Genomic DNA, 23,067 nt, shown 5'->3' with positions numbered 1-23,067 from the left:
ACATCCATAAAGACTCTATCGCATGACCGTGTACTTAATTTAAAGTCAGACCCCTTTGGTAATTTATAACACAAAGGCTTATTGATGTAAACCCATGTATTAACACTTTGGGAATTATCACTAACATCTAAAACAAATAAACATTAAAGACATGTTTAAACTTAAGTTTCAAACAGTCTAATGCAATTACATTGAACAGGGCTGTGAAGTGTAGCTTCTCAGTGAGCTGGCAGACAAATGGTTCTTGCCTCTCTTCCTGCTGGAGTTACTGCTTGTTGGTTCCACCCATAGAAGTAACAAAGTGAGCAGATTCGTTAGAAAATGTCTTCGTCACATATCCTAGATGGGGACATTTCTGTGCTCCACCAGAAACTCCAAATGGGAAGATGTGAAACTCCATTCAATTTTTATTATTATATTCCTCTTTCATTTACAAATCTCATGACGTGTCTGTGGCTCAGAGCATGGGTGCCACAGTAAAAGTATTGTTGAGAATACTTAGTAGGGTCTGTAGAATGAACAGTACATTTGGAAAGTATTCAGACCCTTTGACCTTTTCGACATTTTTTAAAGTTACAGCCTTATTCTAAAATGGATTAAATTGCCCCCCCCCCCCTTCAATAAAGACAAAGCAAAAACAGCTTTAGCATATTTTATTTTATTTTAAATAAACTGATATCACATTTACATAAGTATTCAGACCCTTTACTCAGTACTTTGTTGAAGCACCTTTGGCAGCGATTACAGCCTCGAGTCTTCTTGGGTATGACACTACAAGCTTGGCACACCTGTATTTGGGGAGTTTCTCCCATTCTCTGCATATCCTCTCAAGCTCTCAGGTTGGATGGGGAGTGTTGCCGCACAGCTATTTTCAGGTTTCCAGAGATGTTCGAACGGGATAAAGTCTGTGCTCTTGCTTGGCCACTCAAGGACATTCAGAGACTTGTCCCGAAGCCACTCATGTGTTGTCTTGGCTGTGGGCTTAGGGTCATTGTCCTGTTGGAAGGTCAACCTTTTCCCAAATCTGAGGTCCTGAGAGCTCTGGAGCAGGGTTTCATCAAGGAACTCTCTGTACTTTGCTCCGTTCATTTTTCCCTTGATCCTGACTACTCTCCCAGTCCCTGCCGTTGAAAAACATCTCCACAGGATGATGCTGCCACCACCATTCTTCACCGTAGAGATGGTGCCAGGTTTCCTCCAGACATGACGCTTGACATTCAGGCCAAAGAGTTCAATCTTGGTTTCATCAGACCAGAGAATTTTCTTACTCATGGTTTGAGAGTCCTTTAGGTGTCTTTTGGCAAAATACAAGCGGGCTGTCATGTGCTTTTTTACCGGGGCGTGTCTTCCGTCTGGCCACTCTACCATAAAAGCCTGACTGGTGGAGGGCTGCAGAGATGGTTGTCTTTCTGGAAGGTTATCCCATCTCCACAGAGGAATTCTGGAGCTCTGTCAGAGTGACCATCAGGACCGTCACCTCCCTGACCAAGGCCCTTCTCCACCGATTTCTCAGTTTGGCCGAACGGCCAGCTATAGGAAGAGCCTTGGTGGTTCCATACTTCTTCCATTTAAGAATGATGGAGGCCACCTTCAATGATGTAGATTTTTTTGGTACCCTTCTCCAGATCTGTGCCTTGACATAATCCTGTCTAGTAGTTCTACGGACAATTCCTTCGACCTCATGGCTTGGTTTTTGCTCTGACATGTATTGTCAACTGTGGGATCTTATATAGACAGGTGTGTGCCTTTTTCAAATCCTGAACAATCAATTGAATTTGCCACAGGTGGACTCCAATCAAGTTGAAGAAGCATCTCGAAGATGTTCAATGGAAACAGGATAAACCTGAGCTCATAGCAAAGGGGCTGAATACTTGTGTAAATAAGGTATCTGGTTTATATTTGTAATAACTTAGCAAAAATGTATTAACCTGTTTTTGCTTTGTCATTATGGGGTATTGTGTATAGATTGAGGAAACATTTATTTAATCCATTTTAGAATAAGGCTGTAACGTAGCAAAATGTGGGAAAAGTCTGAATACTTCCCGAATGCACTGTATGGTGTCATTTCTGAACAATATGGAGTGTTGCTGGCCTTTTACTCCACCCATTCCATTGGCGGTTGAATCGCATCATGTGCACTTACTGCACTACAAGAAAACCTGCTAACCAAACAATGGTGTAGGGCATGCTCACTGAATTAAAGGGCAACGACACTCAAATAGTTACTTAGATTTTTCCCAGACCTTAAGTAATCCCCTGATGTGGTTTCAACATAGTTGTGAACACATAATCCAGTTTTGTTGTTTATCCCCCCCAAAAAAGTGAAAACTAGGGTAAACCTGAAAAATGGGGGAAATCCAAAACCTGGAAAAACAAAACCAAGAAAACAACTGAATATTCAAAAAATAAATAAACTGAAGTAGATAAATGCAAACAAATTTTGAAAGTCCCTATCGTTTTTTTGCTGTGCATGACTGCACCTTAGTGTGTGTCATCCAGAAGCACAGCACTTGGGGAAGTTGAGGTCTGGTCCAATGCACCCAAGAGAGAAAGAGGTTGGGCCATCCTAGAAACGTTTTAGTGTAATATAGTATGTCAAATTTAGCAGATACTTTTATCCAAAGTGACTTAGTCATGCATGAATACATTTCTACATATGGGTGGTGCCAGGAATCAAACCCAATATCCTGCCGTTGCAGTGCACTAGCAAGATGCATGACAGGGTTATAAATGCTTTGTGAAGCCTCTATGATTTAAGGCATTTATTAAGCACATGTTAGTGGGTTATGTCACATTTATAAAGCATGACATAGGGTAATAGATTTGTAGTACATTTATGTAGCCTTTATAAGCTGAAAGTCATTTAAAGTGGGGACCAATTTTCTGTACGTGTTGTCAGAGTATTTTATTTAACCTTTTTTTTTTTACATGGAGGACATATTGAGACCTAGGTCTCCTTTTCAAATGCGCCCTGTATAATACAACAAATATACACATTTATTTATTTACAGGACCAGTCAAAAGTTTGGACACACCTACTCATTCCAGGGTTTTTCTTTATTTTTACTACTTTCTACATTGTAGAATAGTGAAGACAAACTATGGAATCATGTAGTAACCAAAAAAAGTGTTAAACAAATCAAAATATATTTTGTATTTGAGATTCTTCAAAGTAGCCACCCTTTGCCTTGACGACAGCTTTGCACACTCTTGGCATTCTCTCGACCAGCTTCATGATGTAGTCACCTGGAATGCATTTAAATTAACAGGTATGCCTTGTTAAGTTAATTTGTGACATTTCTTTCCTTAATGCGTTTGAGCTAATCAGTTGTGTTGTGACAAGGTAGGGGTGGTATACAGAAGATGGACTTAGCCCTATTTGGTAAAATACCATCTCAAATAAGCAAAGAGAAACAACAGTCTGTCATTACTTTAAAATAAAGGTCAGTCAAACCTGGAAAATTTCAAGAGCTTTGAACGTTTTCTTCAAGACCCAGTGTTACCTCTGTTGCAGAGTGTGCTGCCATCCTGTTAGAAGGTAACTCAAGGGCAGAATACAGAGGATAAGTTCATTAGTTACCAGCCTCAGAAATTCCAGCCCAAATAAATGCTTCAGAGTTCAAGTAACAGACACCTTTCAACATCAACTGTTCAGAGGAGACTGTGTGAATCAGGCCTTCATGGTCGAATTGCTGAAAATAAACCACTACTAAAGGACACCAATAAGAAGACTTGCATGGGCCAAGAAACACGTGCAATGGACATTAGACTGGTGGAAATCTGTCATTTGGTCTGATGAGTCCAAATTTGAGATTATTGGCTCCTACCGGCATGTCTGTGAGACGCAGAGTCGGTGAACGGATGATCTCTGCATGTGTAGTTCCCACTGGAGCATGGAGGAAGTGGTGTGATTTATTTAGAATTCAAACCACCCTTAACCAGCATGGCTACCACAGCATTCTGCTACGATACGCCATCCCATCTGGTTTGTGCTTAGGAGGGACTATCATTTATTTTTCAACAGGACAATGACCCAACACACCTCCAGGCTGTGTAAGGGCTATTTGACCAAGGAGGAGAGTGATGGAGTACTGCATCAGATGACCTGGCCTCCACAATCACCTGACCTCTAACCAATTGAGATGGTTTGGGATGAGCTGGACAGTAGAGTGAAGGAAAAGCAGCCAACAAGTTCTCCGCTTATGTGGGAAGTCCTTCAAGACTGTTGGAAAAGCATTCTAGGTGAAGCTGGTTGAAAGAATGGCAAAGCTGTCATCAAGGCAGAGGGCAGCTACATTGATTTGTTTACCACTTTCTGGGTTACTATATGATTCCGTGTGTGTGTGTGTGTGTGTGTGTATGCCTTATATCACACAATGTCTGGATGAAATATCAGAGGAACCCAGCAATATTCAACACAGAAATCTATATATGCCTTCAGGAGAATGGCCTCTCTCCCGTGTGGATCTTCAGGTGCATCTTCAGCTGGTGCTGGCGGGAGAACCTCTTCTCACACAGCTGGCAGCAGAAGGGTTTCTCCCCTGTGTGGACCCTCTGGTGCCTCTTCAGGTCACCAGCCTGGGCAAAGCGCATTTGACACTGGGTACAGCTGAAGGGTTTCACCCCTGTGTGGACCCTCTGGTGCCTCTTCAGGTGGCCAGCCTGGGCAAAGCGCATGTGACACTGGGTACAGCTAAAGGGTTTCACCCCTGTGTGGATCCTCTGGTGGATCTCTACCTTCTGGGTGCAGCTGAAGGCTTTGTTACAGAACATGCAGAGGAACCGTTTCTCTTTACTACTGCCTGATGTGGCTCCCTTTCCCTGAGTCTGGACTCTAGCCCTGTCGTTTGAGTTCAATACCTGATCGAAAAGGACGCGGCCTTGTAAATCGGAAGGCGCCATCGACGTGGACACTGGGCCGCAATCCCTGAGCGCGTGTAAAGGGGAGTGGGTCGGGACATTTAGATTGGTCTTTAAACTGTAATCTAAGAAATCTCTGCCCTGTGAGAATCCATCTCCTAGGTGACAAGCTGCATTCCATGTGGGAGGAAAGTCGCCCTCCACTTTCACAGTCACTTCCTCTTCGACCAGACCTTCCCCTTTCTTATCTAGGCACCCCTTAGAGTATACACTACTACTGTATCGGTTCCAGTCCCCTCTAGACGGATCAGCCTGTCTCTCTAAACCCATGGATATGTTGCCAGAATCCATCTCTGTAGGGTAAGAGAAAGATAGATAATTGCCAGTTTCTAACGCGTCACCTGAGACCCGATGGGAATGAACCAGGCTTCGGTTACCATAAAGTAAATACTCTGAGCCGGGAGCAGGAGGACAGCCCAGTCTCCCCAGTCCCAGACTCTCTGGGTCTGACCTGTCGTCAGATCCTGTGTGTAAAGGCCTGTGTGTTACAGTTAAAGTCTTGGTGTCCGTCTCTGACTTGAGAACGGCGTTCAGCGTTCCACTGACCTCCGTCATGCTGCGTCGGGAGCTGGGCTGCGCTGGGGTGGTGGCGGGGTCCTCCATGGCTACAGCTGCACCAGACTGAATGTCTCTGCTGTGCCGTGGGTCCTCCTCTCCTTCAGTCCTCTCCTGCTTGACCCCAGGACCTGCAGCCGTGGCATCTGCAGACTGACACAAGAAGAGAGGAAGTTATTACCGGCACAGGAGTTGAATTGGATAACAATGACGTAAGGAAGTCTCACAAGCTCAACTATGGCAGAATAATATGTATGTACACGTAAGCAAGTGAGTAGCTGAGGGGAGCCTTTCTGAAATGAACAGTCCACATTTGATGTACTGTAATACTATTACACTAACCTCTATCACGATAACGTGCTGGGTTGAGGTTCCACTCCCCTCATCAACAGTGATTGGTTGGTCATCGCTCCATGTATTGTGTCCTGCTGGCTTCACAAAGCTCCTGTGGCCTCCAGTGAGATGTCCTTCACCTGAAAGAGCGATTGGGGGGGGAAAGAGGTGGTTAGGTACTGTCAAGTCTCAATGCTATATTGTACACACTATTGACAGTTTTGATACTGTCTAGAATTGGCAAGGATGGAAGGTAACACTTTGCAAAACTTATTGATATACTATATATTGATCGATTTATATTGCATGCATCATTATTTTCAATTAGTAAATAATAGTAAATGCAGTAAATCAATATGTTTAGAATATGATTGTGTTTTTGTGCAAGATGGCTAAGTAATTAGGGGAATTATTGCATACTATCCAAAAACAGACCAAGACCCATTTCTGGTTAACGCCTTTAAAGTCACACATGCGCAGAGGAGAGTAGTCTCGGCCTAATGCTAAATGTACCTCTTGCCATTCCTCTATATCGGTCGAGGATCTTGACACTTCTGGGACGACTGGCGACGACGCGCTGTTGCATTGTCCTCTCTGCGCGCTCCCGTGCCACCTTCAGTTCCAGTAGCTGTAGTTTTCTCCTCAATGTCCTGTTTTCTTTCTGGCTTTGGGTTATTTCCAAACGAAACACTGCATAGTCGTCGTCTACAAGTTTACATATATCTGCCACGGCTGCACTCGCTAACACCTCCATGATGGAGGCTATTTGAGTGTGAAAAACCATAACGTTACAGTTAGCCATTGTTAGCAGCTAGCTATCGTTACCTAGATAAGTCCTGACTCCAACGCGAATTATGTGATTATGTGCCTTTAAATTAGTCATATTTTGATTTCCAGTGTGTTAATAAACGACTAAAAACACTAACGTGGAAACTGTCCTTTGTCACGTCCGTTTACGTCTTATTCTTTGGTGTCATGGCGTTCACACATTTTGTTTGTGCATCCCGCCACCTACTGTGCGGTAGTGTGTTGTCGATCACCTAACATTTTGTGATACAAAAATAAAAAGGAAAACATTGCACCACCAACTATTCCTACACCTATATACCAATATTTAATTTTAAAAATCCCATTCCACTACTTTGACCCTAACTGATCCTACACTAGGCCAGCGGCCTGGGAGGACAGGAGGGATTCTCATTCAACACACCTAACTCTTCTGCTGTAAAACAGTACAACCAAGTATTTCAATGCAGCTGCCATCACAGCATCTATTCTTTTATGTTCCAATTCTGCGGTACAGTTGATAACCGTGGCAATGAATGCTAAGAAGCCAACCTCATTGAAGCACAAATTCGTATCACTCTGTATTGGCCAAGGCCTACTACTCACCCTTGACCCATCATCCTCTCCTCTCTTCCCTGCCTCAACATATGACACTTTCTGTTCTACTTTGACCCTGGCAACCTCAACCGGTCTTTCTTGCACCAGGCACTTCTGATTTACAGCAACATGGGCACCCCCACAATTGACCGCTTCTTTTCCCACCATTACTACATATTCGTTTCGCTCATGACCACCTGCACACTTCACATCTCGGTATCTCCATTCTACACACCGCTGCGACCATAAGCTTAGCATCTGAAACACCTTAGTGGGTTCCAGTGGTGCTACCCTACAGAGTGCTGTTGAGGCTACTGTAACATTAATTGCAAAACAGCATTTGAATCAGTTATTTGGTGATATTAATATATTTAGTATAGTTTAATCTAAAAAGCTAAACTTTTTAAATGTTTCAATATTTACATTTAAGAATTTCACTGAATTTAATTTGGAAATTCACAGCCCTGGTGGACATTCCCACAGTAAGCATGCCAATTGCACGCTCCCTCAAAACAATGAGACATCTATGGTATTGTGTGACAAAACACATTTTATTGTCCCTAGCACAATGTACACTTGTGTAATGATCATGCTTTTTAATCAGCTTCTTGATCTGCCACACCTGTCAGGTGGCTGGATTACGTTGGCAAATGAGTTGTAAACACATTTGTGCACAAAATCTTTTTGTGCGTCAGCTCATGAAACTTGTGACCAACACTTTACATGTTGCATTTATATTTTTGTTCAGTATACAGTACCAGTCAAAAGTTTGGACACACATACTCATTCAATTTTCTACATTGTATAATAATAGTTGGGACATCAAAACTATGAAATAACACATGGAATCATGTAGTAACCAAAAAGTGTTTAACAAATCAAAATATATTATATTTTTGAGTTTCTTCAAAGTAGTCACCCTTTGCCTTGACAGCTTTGCACACTCTTGGCATTCTCTCAACCAGCTTCACCTGGAATGCTTTTCCAACCGTCTTTGAAGGAGTTCCCACATATGCTGAGCACTTGTTGGCTGCTTTTCCTTAACTCTGCGCTCCAACTCATCCCAAACCATCTCAATTGGGTTGAGGTCGGGTGATTGTGGAGGCCAGTTCATCTGATGCAGCACTCCATCACTCTCCTCCTTGGTCAAATAGCCCTTACACAGCCTGGAGGTGGTGGGTCATTGTCCTGTTGGGGGAAAACAAAATGATAGTCCCACTAAGCACAAACCAGATGGGATGGCGTATCGCTGCAGAATGCTGTGGTAGCCATGCTGGTTAAGTGTGCCTTGAATTCTAAATAAATCACTGACCGTACCACCAGCAAAGCACCCCCACACATGATTCCATATGTGTTATTTCATAGTTTTGAGGTCTTCACTGTTAATCTACAATGAGGAAAATAGTAAAAATAAAGAAAAACCCTGGAATGATTAGGTGTCAACGTTTGACATCCATATACAGTTGAAGTCGGAAGTTTACATACACTTAGGTTGGAGTCATTAAAACTTGTTTTTCAACCACTCCACAAAATTCTTGTTAACAAACTATAGTTTTGGCAAGTCGGTTAGGCCATCTACTTTGTGCATGACAAGTAATTTTTCCAACAATTGTTTACAGACAAATTATTTTATGGATTGTAAACTGACTCAAATTATGTCAATTAGCCCATCAGAAGCCATGACATAATTTTCTGGAATTTTCCAAGCTGTTTAAAGGCACAGTCACCTTAGTGTATGTAAACTTCTGACCCACTTGAATTGTGATACAGTGATTTATAAGTGAAATAATCTGTTTGTAAACAATTGTTGGAAAAATTACTTGTGTTATACACAAAGTAGATGTCCTAACCGACTTGCCAAAACTATAGTTAGTTGTCAAGAAATGGTTGAAAAAGTGGTTTTAATGACTCCAACCTAAGTGTATGTAAATTCCAACTTCAACTGTATTATACATGAAGTGTGAAACATTACGTGAGGATTATATAGAGATGCAATCAATGTGATGTGATGTGAGATTCTCCATATAATCAATAAAAGGTTGCAAAATTCTGTAAAATGTCTCCAAATTATTCCTCAAGCATTAAGTCATTTTCTTCAGTGGGATACAACTGTTAACTTCCGATAGCCACATTGCAACTGGTTTCTTGGCAATCGCTAGCAATTTTTCTGTTAGCTTTATAGTATGGCTTTGCCTAAGATTGGTGTTAGTAAAGTTACCCAGTAGACAGACCTCAGGGTCTAAAGGGAATACAGCCCTATGAATTGAGGATATGGTATCGCATAGCCCCTGACAGAAACACTGTAGTTTTGAACACTGCCAAGTGGAATGGAGGAATGTTCCTTCATCTGAGCCACATCTAAAACAGGGAGGAGCTATCAGGGTTGAACTTGTGTAGTCTAGATGGGGTGATATAGAGCTGATGGAGGAAATTCAACTGGATCAGTCTGTACCTGGAGTTCAATGTGGCTGTAACACCACCCCTGCATAGGTCACTCCATAGTCCCTCACCAAGATTAATAAATACCCAGATCTTTTTCCCATCTAAAATCGCGGTTTATCTAGCTCAGGCAGTGGTAGTCCTGACATAAGAGCATCATAAACACGGGAAATGGTCTTAAACAATGGTTGGTCTGCTTGGCAGAGTAGTTCAATAGGTAGTTGTCGGTAACTAAAGAAGTCCTTGTTAGACAGGTGGTATTTCTGTTTCAGCTGTTCGAAGGACATAAGAATTCCCTCCTCATAACAATGTTCCAGAAGAGTGATACCCTTTATCAGACCATGGTCTAAAGTTACTATTCTGGAAAAACATAGGAATCTATCGATTGCTCCATAGAGAGGTTTTAGGGGAAAGAAATCCCTTGTCTGAATGTATATTTAAAGGGTTGTCTGTGATAATCTTTACAAACTATGTCCCATTTGTAAAACAATCCTGCCCCAGTGTCCTCGTGTCCTCAAACTGTTCAACCATGAGGGAGAAGGACCATTGTCAAACCTCTGAGCCAGAAATCTAGACTGCGCAGCCCAGTAATATATTCTGAAATTGGGGAGGTTTAAGCCCCCCTTGACCGTAATCAAGGGCCAGTTTGTCCAGGCTAAACCTCTGGGTTTTGCCGTGCCAGATAAACCATCTGGTCAGCTTGTCGAGAGAGAAATAATGCTGCGGGCACAGGGATAGGGAGAGATTGAAACAAGTATAGAAATCTGGGCAGGACATTCATTTTAATTACATTCATTCTACCCAGTAAAGTGAGAGGTAAAGCCATCTATTTACACAGGTCACCCTCCACCTTTTGCAACAAACTGGCCAGATTGAGTTTATATAGGTTGTTCAGGTTACCATCCACCATTATGCACAAATATATGAAGCCCATAGTCGACCATCTAAAAGGAAACTTATGCTTGATGGTATGGAGATCAAAGACAGACAACGGTAAGATTTCGCTTTTATCAAAATTGACCTTATATCCAGAGAAATAAATATAAAGGGTTCTGTAAATGAGAGAGGGAATGTTCTGGGTTAGTTAGAAATAAGATGAGGTTGTCTGCAAAAAGTGATAATTTATGGGTATGGGGGCCCACCTCAAAGCCATGTACAGTGCCTTGCGAAAGTATTCAGCCCCCTTGAACTTTGCGACCTTTTGCCACATTTCAGGCTTCAAACAAAGATATAAAACTGTATTTTTTTGTGAAGAATCAACAACAAGTGGGACACAATCATGAAGTGGTACGACATTTATTGGATATTTCAAACTTTTTTAACAAATCAAAAACTGAAAAATTGGGCGTGCAAAATTATTCAGCCCCCTTAAGTTAATACTTTGTAGCTCCACCTTTTGCTGCGATTACAGCTGTAAGTCGCTTGGGGTATGTCTATCAGTTTTGCACATCGAGAGACTGAAATTTTTTCCCATTCCTCCTTGCAAAACAGCTCGAGCTCAGTGAGGTTGGATGGAGAGCATTTGTGAACAGCAGTTTTCAGTTCTTTCCACAGATTCTCGATTGGATTCAGGTCTGGACTTTGACTTGGCCATTCTAACACCTGGATATGTTTATTTTTGAACCATTCCATTGTAGATTTTGCTTTATGTTTTGGATCATTGTCTTGTTGGAAGACAAATCTCCGTCCCAGTCTCAGGTCTTTTGCAGACTCCATCAGGTTTTCTTCCAGAATGGTCCTGTATTTGGCTCCATCCATCTTCCCATCAATTTTAACCATCTTCCCTGTCCCTGCTGAAGAAAAGCAGGCCCAAACCATGATGCTGCCACCACCATGTTTGACAGTGGGGATGGTGTGTTCAGTGTGATGAGCTGTGTTGCTTTTACGCCAAACATAACGTTTTGCATTGTTGCCAAAAAGTTCAATTTTGGTTTCATCTGACCAGAGCACCTTCTTCCACATGTTTGGTGTGTCTCCCAGGTGGCTTGTGGCAAACTTTAAACAACACTTTTTATGGATATCTTTAAGAAATGGCTTTCTTCTTGCCACTCTTCCATAAAGGCCAGATTTGTGCAATATACGACTGATTGTTGTCCTATGGACAGAGTCTCCCACCTCAGCTGTAGATCTCTGCAGTTCATCCAGAGTGATCATGGGCCTCTTGGCTGCATCTCTGATCAGTCTTCTCCTTGTATGAGCTGAAAGTTTAGAGGGACGGCCAGGTCTTGGTAGATTTGCAGTGGTCTGATACTCCTTCCATTTCAATATTATCGCTTGCACAGTGCTCCTTGGGATGTTTAAAGCTTGGGAAATCTTTTTGTATCCGGCTTTAAACTTCTTCACAACAGTATCTCGGACCTGCCTGGTGTGTTCCTTGTTCTTCATGATGCTCTCTGCGCTTTTAACGGACCTCTGAGACTATCACAGTGCAGGTGCATTTATACGGAGACTTGATTACACACAGGTGGATTGTATTTATCATCATTAGTCATTTAGGTCAACATTGGATCATTCAGAGATCCTCACTGAACTTCTGGAGAGAGTTTGCTGCACTGAAAGTAAAGGGGCTGAATAATTTTGCACGCCCAATTTTTCAGTTTTTGATTTGTTAAAAACGTTTGAAATATCCAATAAATGTCGTTCCACTTCATGATTGTGTCCCACTTGTTGTTGATTCTTCACAAAAAAATACAGTTTTATATCTTTATGTTTGAAGGCTGAAATGTGGCAAAAGGTCGCAAAGTTCAAGGGGGCCGAATACTTTCGCAAGGCACTGTATGTCAGGGCACGTTCTAATGGCCTCAGCCAACGGTTCGATGGCGAGGGTGAAGAGGTGGGGGCTAATTGGGCAATCTTGTCTGTTCCCCCTATATAGAGGTAAAGAGGAGGAAGTAATCCCATTGATGCAATCCTGGCTTTAGGATATTTGTAGAGTGATTTGATCAAATTTACAAACACGGTGCCGAAACCAAACTTTTCCAAGACGCGAAAGAGATATGGCCATTCAACCCGATCAAAAGCCTTTTCCGGCGTCGAGGAAGACTGCGACAGTAGGTATTTTTGTTTTTGTCAGCAGGGTGAATTATATTTTAAAAACAGGATAATCTTAATTATGAAACCAGTCTGGTCTGGGTTGACCAACAGGGGGAGACATGACTCCCATCTCTTAGATACCATCTTGGTCACCAGTTTACAATCTGTATTAAAGGAGAGATTGGTCTTTAGGAGGCGTACTTTAGCAGGTTTTTCCTATTTCTTGTGAATTACTGTAATCACTGAGAGAAAGACTCTGGAAAGCAGTTGTCCTCCCAGGCTTTTATAAGTACCTCCCATAAGGTAGGGTACCAACAGCTCCCTAAATTCTTTATAGAACTCTGGAGGGAAGCAATCCTCTCCAGGAGATTTATTAGAAGGTACATATTTAATGGCCTCCAACAATTGAGACTGAGAACTGTTCACTCAGGCTCTCTCTGTCTTCCTCTGACAGGCATGTGAGGTTGATAGAGGAGAGAAGAGAGTTGATCTCTGAAAGATCATAGCTTGATTGGGAAGTGTAGAGGTCCTCGTCATATTTCTTAAGTATCATTAATTTCAGTAGGGTCGAATGATATCTCATTAGTAAGAGTTTCTATGGCATTAATTGTCCTCTTACTTTCCTCTGCTCTCAGTTGCCATGCCAATACTTGGTGTGCTTTCTCTCCAAACTCGTAGTAATGCTGTTTTGATTTAGTGATGGCCCTCTCAGCTTGATATGTGTTCAGAGTATTATATCTCAATTTTTAATTTACCAAAAGCCTGTATAGATCTTTAGTCGGGCCTCTTTGGTAGGTTCTCTCTAGTGCAGAGATTTCAGATAAAAGGACATTCAGTTCCGCACCGTGTTTTCTCTTCAACCCTTTAGTATAGGAAATTATCTGTCCCCTCAGATAGGCTTTCAATGCATCCCAAAGACTGAAACTGTCAGGAGTGGAGGGTTTGTTTTTCAAAGTAAAAATATTGATCTGCTCTTTGATGAATGCACAAACTTCAGGAGTGTAGAATATAGTCTCCATCTATATGCTCCATTTACCTTGGTGGGAATGGAGATTGATAATACCAGAGGAGAAGGGTCATGAAGCAATCTGGGGAGATAATCAGTAGTAATCTAACACTATGAAACAGTTGGGTTGATAGCGAAAAGTTGTGGGTGTGTGGGTGTGAATAAAAACAATAGTCCCTATCCTGTGGGTACATCGGTCTCCAGATGACTAGTAAATTGAGATCCTTCATGAATGACCAGGTGAGCTTGGCGGCTTTGATAAGAGGGGAGGGTTTATCAGATGACCTGTCAAGAACTGTATCTAAACAAAAATTTAAATCTCCTCCAGCCCGTAGCCATCCTGGTGGTGCTTGAGCAACCTGAAGGAAGACATTCTGAATAAACATATGGTCATCGAAGTCCGGAGCATAAATATTCAATAGACTGCATACATATGCACCAAAACAAACCTGCCTGAGGGATCAGATATGGTGTTGCTGCGTTTACTTATCAAAATTGCAGTTCCTCTTCCTGCTTTGGAGTTAAAAGACGACGCAAAAACTTGTCCTACCCAATCCCTCTTTCATTTATTGTGTAAAAGCAGCAGACTCAAACGAACATTGAAAAACAAGTCACATTATGAACAAAACAATGTAAATAACCAAGAAACACAAGGAAAAAGTCTCACTTTGTAGACTTTATAGTAAATTAGACAAACTTTTATGCCTGTGCGCAGCGCCTCCAAAAATGAATCTATCAGAGTAGTGCACAAAGCTCCCCAGCCAGTGTTGCGTCGCGAGGTGGGATATAGATTCGCATTTCTTTTAGCAGATATGAAACAAAACGACAGAAGTACTTTGAAAACAGCCACTGCAGCATTTTTCTGCTATAAAGCAACTCACATTTGCTCATACCTGACTTTTTACCTATTTTTATTTGCAAATGAGAATGTAATGCTGAATGTAGAGCCCTGCAGATTGACCACCCGCCCAAGTGGCTAGTGAAATAGACATTCGGCTGGTATTAATTGTATGCCCTGCCCAAGACACTTCACGTGATAACTAATAATATGTCAGATAAAGAATGGTTGCAAGATATCCCCTGTGTACATCTCAAGTCACACTGCTATGATTTCTCCCAATTGGGGACACTCCTGTCTGATAAGGTTAGTCAGGAAGTAAAAGCTCTTGTAACATAGTTTGCACATGAAGGGCTTCTCCTTGGTGTGAACGGTCTGGTGCATCTTTACATACAGTGGGGCAAAAAAGTACTTATTTTCCACCATAATTTGCAAATAAATTCATAAAAAATCCTACAATGTGATTTTCTGGATTTTTTTCCCTCATTTTGCCTGTTATAGTTGAAGTGTACCTATGATGAAAATTACAGGCCTCTCATCTTTTTAAGTGGGAGAACTTGCACAATTGGTGGCTGACTAAATACTGGCTTAACATAAGGAGACTGAGGAGGAGGAGGAAGGCCAGGCAGTGTCTGTTGCAGGGTCCATATTCCAGTTGATAGATCCTATAGAAGGCAGGCTGAAGGCAGCACCTGTTAGTGGGTTAACCTGAGGCACCATCAATCTCTCTAAATCACAAACATAGGAACAGGATGGAGAATTGTGCTATCAAGCGGGGAGCCCAGGGGCGGCAGGGTAACCTAGTGGTTAGAACGTTGGACTAGTAACCGGAAGGTTGTAAGTTCAAATCCCCGAGCTGACAAAGTACAAATCAAAGCTGACGGCTGTTCCTAGGCAGTCATTGAAAATAAGAATTGGTTCTTAATTGACTTGCCTAGTTAAATAAAGGTAAAATAAAAAAAATATTAAAAAAGCCCTGCAACTTACCTAGAACGCTGCAGCCCGTTTGGTGTTCAACCTTCCTAAGTTCTCCCATTCCACCCCGCTCCTCCACACACTCCACTGGCTTCAAATCAAAGCTCACATCCACTATAAAACCAAGGTGCTTGCCTACGGAGCAGCACGGGGATTTGCCCCTCCCTACCTTCAGGCTATGCTCAAACCCTACACCCCAACCAGAGTACTCCGTTCTGCCACCTTTGGCCTCTTGGCAGTCCGACGCCTACAGGTAGGTCAACTCAAGCTCAGCCCAGTCAAAGCTCTTCTCGGTCCTGGCAACCCAGGACAGAGTATCTTAAATGTATCCCACGTCTTTTCTCTTTTCCTACTAGCACTGACTTTGCAGATACCTACTTTATTGAGGGAAAATGTACCCATTACAATGTGTCTATTAAATTACTAAAATGTCAAATGTACTGTCTCAACATCTGGATGAATTTGATTAACTATAAAATATTTTTCAGTTTATCAGAAGTAATGAAATAGGAATTTGTGAACATTATATAACCTACACAGTTAAGCATAATATGTAACATACTTTTTAGGCTTAAATATGCCTTATACACGGAGTATTCCAAACATTAGGAACACCTTCCTAATATTGAGTTGCAACTAGAGGTCGACCGATTAATCGGAAAGGGCCCTTTTTCAAGTTTTCATAACAATCGGAAATCGGTATTCGGTGGGTTAACTGCCTCGTTCAGAGGCAGAACGACAGATTTTTACCTTGTCAGCTCGGGGGATTCAATCTTGCAACCTTACAGTTAACTAGTCCAACGCTCAAACCACCTGCCTCTCATTGCACTCCACGAGGAGACTGCCTTTTACGCAAATGCAGTAAGCCCAGGTAAGTTGCTAGCTAGCATTAAACTTATCTTATAAAAAACAATCAATCAATCATAATCACTAGTTAACTACACATGATTGATGTTACTACTAGTTTATCTAGCGTGTCCTGCGTTGCATATAATCGATGCGGTTTGTATCATTGCTTCAATGTGTACCTAACCATAAACATCAATAACTTTCTTAAAATCAATACACAGAAGTATATATTTTTAAACCTGTATATTTAGCTAAAAGAAATCCAGGTTAGCAGGCAATATAAACCAGGTGAAATTGTGTCACTTCTCTTGCGTTCATTGCACGCAGAGTCAGTGTATATGCAACAGTTTGGGCTGCCTAATTTGCCAGAATTTCACGAAATTATGACATAACATTGAAGGTTGTGCAATGTAACAGGAATATTTAGACTTATGGATGCCACCCGTTAGATAAAATACAGAACGGTTCCGCATTTCACTGAAAGAATAAACGTCTTGTTTTCGAGATGATAGTTTCCGGATTCGACCATATTAATGACCTAAGGCTCGTATTTCTGTGTGTTATCATGTTATAACTAAGTCTATGATTTGATAGAGCAGTCTGACTGAGCGATGGTAGGCACCAGCAGGCTCGTAAGCATTCATTCAAACAGCACTTTAGTGCATTTGCCAGCAGCTGTTTATGACTTCAAGCCTATCAACTCCCGAGATTAGGCTGGTGTAACCGATGTGAAATGGCTAGCTAGTTAGCGGGATGCGCGCTAATAGCGTTTCAAACGTCACTCGCTCTGAGACATGGAGTGGTTGTTCCCCTTGGGCCGCGGCTTTTGTGGAGCGATGGGTAACGCTGCTTCGAGGGTGGCTGTTGTCATTGTGTTCCTGGTTCGAGCCCAGGTAGGAGCGAGGAGAAGGACGGAAGCTATACTGTTACACTGGCAATACTAAAGTGCCTATAAGAACATCCAATAGTCAAAGGTTAATGAAATACAAATGGTATAGAGAGAAATAGTCCTATAATTCCTATAATAACTACAACCTAAAACTTTTAACCTGGGAATATTGAAGACTCATGTTAAAAGGAACCACCAGCTTTCATATGTTCTCATGTTCTGAGCAAGGAACTTAAACGTTAGCTTTCTTACATGGCACATATTGCACTTTTACTTCTCCAACACTTTGTTTTTGCATTATTTAAACCAAATTGAACATGTTTCATTATTTATTTGAGGCTAAATAGATTTGATTGATGTATTATATTAAGTTAAAATAAGTGTTCATTCAGTATTGTTGTAATTCATTATTATAAATACTTTATTTTTTATTTTTTTAATCGTCCGATTAATTGGTATCGGCCTTTTTTGGTCCTCCAATAATCGGTATCGGTGTTGAAAAATCATAATCGGTCGACCTCTAGTTGCAACCCCCCCTTTGCCTTCAGAACAGCCTCAACTAGTCAGGGCATGGACACTACAAGGTATCAAAAGTATTTAAAAGGGATGCTGGCCCACGTTGACTCCAATGCTTCCCACAGTCGTGTCAAGTTGGTTGGATGTCCTTTTGGTGTCTGACCACTATTGATACGCACTGGAAATTGTTGATCGTGAAAAACCCAGTAGTGGTGCAATTCTCCACATAAACCGCTGCGCCTGTCACCTACTACCATAACCCGTTCAAAGGCTCTTAAATGTTGCCAATTCACCCTCTGAATGGCCCACATACACAATCAATGTCTCAATTGTCCCAAGGTTTAAAAATCCTTGTTTAACCCATCTCCTCCCCTTCATCTACACTGATTGAAGTGGATTTAATAAGTGACATCAATAAGGGATCAAAGTCTTCAGCTAGTCAGTCTATGTCACGGAAAGAGCAGAGGTTCTTAATGTTTTGTATACTCAGTGTATATCACACTGGATGCAATATTCTACCCAAGAATATTGAACACTGAAATCAGTTACTCTCGTTATTCCAAATGCATCTGTGGGTCTTTTCTGTTGACAACAATTACAATTCATCTGTATTTAATGCAGGGTTTGATCTAAAGTCAGATGGTATCGAGTGGAATGGTGACATTCTATGTTATAGAGTAGAATGGTTTTTCTCCTGGTGTATCCTGAGGTAGCTTCTCTCTGAGAATCTCTTCCTGCAGTGTGCACAGGCGAACGGCCTTTCACCCGTGTGGACCTTCAGGTGCCTCTTCAGCTGGTGCTGGCGGGAGAACCTCTTCTCACACTGGGGGCAGCTGTATGGTTTCTCCCCTGTGTGGACCATCTGGTGCCTCTTCAGATCACCAGCCTGGGCGAAGCACATGTAACACTGGGTACAGCTGAAGGGTTTCTCACCTGTGTGGACCCTCTGGTGGATCTCCACCTTCTGGGGGCAGCTGAAGCCTTTGTTACAGAACATGCAGAGGAACCGTTTCTCTTTACCATTGCCTGATGTTGCTCCCCCTCCCTGAGCCTGGGCTCTAACCCTGTCGATTGAGTTCAAAACCTGATCGAAAAGGACGTGGCCATGTGAATCAGGAGGCCCCATCGACGTAGATACTGGGTCGCGATCCCTGAGCGTGTGTAAAGGTGAGTGATTGACAAAATGTTGATTTGTCTCTGAACTTCCCCTATAATCTAAGAAATCTCTGCCCTGTGAGTGCCCGACTCCTAGGTGACTATCTGCATTCCATGTGGGAGGAGCGTGGCCCTCCACTTTCACCTCATCTACCACTATAACCTCCCCTTTCTTATCTAGGCACCCTTCAGAGTATACAGTACTACTGTACTGGTTCCAGTCCCCTCTAGACAGATCAGTCTGTGTCTCTAAACCCAAGGTCATGTTGTCAGGGTCCATCTCTGTAGTGTAAGAACAAGACAGATCAACCCCAGTGTCTAAAGCGTCATCACCACCATGGGAATGAACCGTCCTCTGGCTCTGATGAAATACCGGTAAGTACTCTGAGCCGGGAACAGGAGGACAGTCCAGTGGCACCAGTCTCTCTGGGTCAGATCCTGGGTGTAAGAGCCTGTGTGTTACAGTTGAAGACTCTGTGTCTGTTTCTGACTTCAGGGTGGCTTTCGGCGTTCCACTGACCTCTGTGATGCTGCGTCGGGTCCTGGGCGGTGCTGGGGCGATGGTGGGGTCCTTTGTGGCTACAGGATGAGCTCCAGTCTGGATGTCTCTTCTTTGCTGTGTTTCCACCTCTCCTTCAGTCTTCTCCAGCTTGACCCCAGGACCTGTAGCCTCTGCATCTGCATCTGCATCTGCAGACTGACCAAAATATAGGAGGTTATTACCGGTACATGAGTAGAATTGGATAACAATGTCGTAGGGAAGTCTCACAACACAAGCTCCCCTATGGCAGATAAATTAGGATGCAAGTGAATAGCTGAGTGGAGCCTTTCTGAACTAAACAGGCCACATTTGATTACAAAGTAACTGTAATTTTTTATGCAACACTATTAAACTAACCTCTATCACGATAACGTGCTGGGTTGAGGTTCCACTACCCTCATCAACAGTGATCGGTTGGTCATCTCTCCATGTATGGTGTACCGCTGGCTTCACAAATCTCCTGTGGCCTCCAGTGAGATGTCCTTCACCTGAGAGTGTGATTGGGGGAAAATAAGTCTTTAGCTACCGTCACTGCTCAACTGTATATTGTACACTATTAACAGTTTTAATACTGTCTAGAATTGGCATGGATGTAAGGTAACACTTCTCATTACTTATTGATATACTATTTACAGGTCACTAGATTGTGCCATGCATCACATTGTTTTCACTAAGTGAACAGGAAATGCAACAAAAAAAAAGTTGTTAGAATAAGATAACTAAGTAATCAGGGGAATTATTGCATACTATTCAAAAACTGACCAAGACCTAATTCTGGGTAAGATCTTAACAAATGTGCAGAGGTGAACGGGGCGACAGGCACTGAGCTACATATTTGAATGGAAAAATGTACCTCTTGACATTCCTCTGTATCCGTCGACGATCTTGACACTACTGGGACGACTGACGAGGACGCGCTCTCGTGCCACCTTCAGTTCCAAAAGATGCAGTTTCCTCCGCAATGCCCCGTTTTCTTTCTGGCTTTGAGAAATTTCCAAACGAAACACTGCATAGTCGTCTTCTACGAGTTTACAGATATCTGCCACGGCTGCATTCGCTAGCACCTCCAAGATCGAGGCAATTTGAGTGTGAAAAACCATACAGTTATCCATTGTTAGCACCTAGCTAGCTAGGGTTACCTATATAACATCTGTCAACCAAGTCCTGTCTCCAACGCGAATTAAACAATACACGGAGTACGTATGCGATGCTGTGCAGTTAAACGTCATATTTTGAGTCCTATGGTGTTAAGAAAAGGTCTAAATAAAAACCGTAAAAACGCTAACGTGGAAATTGTTGTTGGCCACTGTTCATTTCCGTTTAAACTATGATGCCAACCAATAACACCCTCTCTCTTCAGTGTAAAGGGTGTGGCTAAATGAAAAGTTTGTGCGCGCTGCTCTTTGAAATACGGTACTGTTTATGTAAACTACCAGTGTTTCCCAAACCTGGTCCTCGAGTACCCCAACTGCACACATTTTTATTGTAGCCCCGGACAAACACACCCAGTTCAATTTATTGAGGGTTTGATGATTAGTTGACAAGTTGAATCAGGTGTGCTTGTCCAGGGGTACTCGAGGAACAGGGTTGGGAAACACTGCAACAGTAGGAGATACATAACAATAACTCACATAACAGATATAGATGAAAGTTTATAGAGGAGCACAAACAAATATCTGATTAGCGGTAACTCCCTACTTACTACCCAGTGACTTTGGAAGGGCTATAGGGAAAAGGGCCACAGTATGGGTTGTTGACAGTTACTGTAGGTCCAACAGAGGAAAGTGGAGGGTGCAATTTTTTTATGATAAAACAAGCAGTCTTTTTTTTAAGTTGACGTTCCTAAACAGACTTCCCACAGTCACTGACACCTGTCATTCAATGGGCATCACACGTAATGAGTCCAAACTTTTCACAGAAACTGGACAAAAATAACTTCCAATATATACAGAAAAAAGAAGAACGTCTTGACAGTTTCGCTGCTCTCAAAAGTGATATTTCATAAAACATGATATGCCGCTGGCGAAATCGATACCATAGCCAACATGAGTTACCACTGCTGGGCGATTTTGGAAGTTTGGCGCACATTTTTATTCTTTATAATTCATCCACTTGACAGGTGTGGCATATCAAGAAGCGGAGTAGTATTTATTCCTTCTACGAACTGTCACTCAGTAAGAATCTTAGACATTTTTGCATGTTGCGTTTATATTTTTGAGATATACTGAACAAAAACATAAACGCAACATGCAACAATTTAAAATATTCTACTGAATTACAGTTTATATTAAATAGATTCATTAGGTCATCTGAAATCTATGGATATCACATGACTGTGAATACAGACATGCATCTGTTGGTTACAGATACCTTAAAAAAATGTAATGTATTCTCATTCTTTGAAAAAGCCTTCTAAACCTCTTAATAGCACAACACTTATCCAAGTCCAATGTGTGACAAGATGGGAATATAAAATGGGACGAGGCAAACTAAAGCAACTCCAAATTGTGCATTTTTAAGGCGTAATGAGATTATATAAACAGCCATTTCTGCACCGGAAACCAGGATCAGTATCAGGTCTTTGCGCTTGTTGTGACATATTGGTGAATGCCGAATCCTTAAAGACAAACTTATTTAAACACTTCGTTGGGCCTTATGAAAAGCCTACATTATTTAATAATTTACTTAGGCATTTTTGGCAATAGGATAAGCTTTCAAATGATGCCCACCTGACCCAGATTGCGATCTATAATGAACTGTTTTTGGATTGCGTAAACAGTGATGTGGTAGTGGGGATTTAGGGCTGTGTTCCAAGCTTCAGTTACTCAATGGCAAAGCAAAAAAAAAAAAAATTGCATTTAATAATTGAAAGCTCTTTCCTTTAGTCATAAGATTTCATTAGACAGATGCTGCAGAAAGTACAGTCAATGTAAAATGCACATAGAATCCAGTGTAATGTTTGGATTCAGTCAGGTATACCGCTGTGTCCTCACCTTTGGTCTGCATTTCCCCATAATCTGCAGTGTTCCCTTTCAATTACTACCATGGTTATGCATATGCGTCTCATATATCGTCTGCTAGAAATAGTTCCATTTATTGCCAAACATTTACACCTGTGGAGAAAACTAAATTCCAAAATAGTGGAAAGATTGTGCCTGTGCAAAATGTCATCAGTAAAGCAGTTTTGTTTTGAGCCCCACATTTTTTGCTAAAAATAAACAGGGTTGAATGTTATTTTGGCATTAATACATGTCACATATCAGTTCATTTTTTATTTTTACATTGTTTGCAAAAAAAAAAAGAGTTAAAGCCCACATACAAACATGGTCTCTTTTTTTGCTTTCTTGAGCAAGGCAGCTCCAAAATGCAGGTGTTTCAGCCTAGCTCAGTGCTTTCTGTGGTGGTGGGGCAGCCAGCTGAAAATATGAAGAGTAGGGGTTGGTAATGTTCTCTAGTTGCGCCATGATTGGCTCGTGTTCTGTCACTCATGGACACTACGTCACGGGCAAATCTTAGGGTAGAGCTCGAAAATTCAATCCCTTTGGGTGCTGCCATAGATTTACATTAGAAGTGCCCAGTTACATGACAATGCCCCTCTGCTTTGTGCAGAGGGGCATTGTCATGCTGAAACAGGA

The 23,067-nt window shown here is 41.9% G+C and overlaps 2 protein-coding genes across 2 annotated transcripts; both read right to left on the bottom strand.

The window, feature by feature from the left end:
• Positions 1–4,261: 4,261 nt before the first annotated feature.
• On the bottom strand, positions 4,262–5,872 carry LOC112231948 (zinc finger protein 235-like). The gene is made up of 2 exons (XM_024398747.2): positions 5,818–5,872; positions 4,262–5,628 (listed from the first exon to the last, which is right to left on the bottom strand). Exon 2 carries the CDS (start codon positions 5,521–5,523, stop codon positions 4,438–4,440), a length of 1,086 nt encoding a protein of 361 aa, XP_024254515.1. The 5' UTR covers positions 5,524–5,628; positions 5,818–5,872; the 3' UTR covers positions 4,262–4,437.
• A 12,278-nt stretch (positions 5,873–18,150) lies between these two features.
• Positions 18,151–22,736, bottom strand: LOC112231965 (gastrula zinc finger protein 5-1-like). The gene is made up of 3 exons (XM_042311934.1): positions 20,286–22,736; positions 19,790–19,920; positions 18,151–19,588 (listed from the first exon to the last, which is right to left on the bottom strand). Exons 1-3 carry the CDS (start codon positions 20,542–20,544, stop codon positions 18,407–18,409), a joined length of 1,572 nt encoding a protein of 523 aa, XP_042167868.1. The 5' UTR covers positions 20,545–22,736; the 3' UTR covers positions 18,151–18,406.
• Positions 22,737–23,067: the final 331 nt, after the last annotated feature.

This window comes from Oncorhynchus tshawytscha, linkage group LG34 (genome assembly GCF_018296145.1).
Source record: "Oncorhynchus tshawytscha isolate Ot180627B linkage group LG34, Otsh_v2.0, whole genome shotgun sequence".
Taxonomy (NCBI): domain Eukaryota; kingdom Metazoa; phylum Chordata; class Actinopteri; order Salmoniformes; family Salmonidae; genus Oncorhynchus; species Oncorhynchus tshawytscha.
The sequence above is the reverse complement of the archived record's forward strand: the minus strand, read 5'-3'. Positions and strand labels throughout refer to the sequence as shown.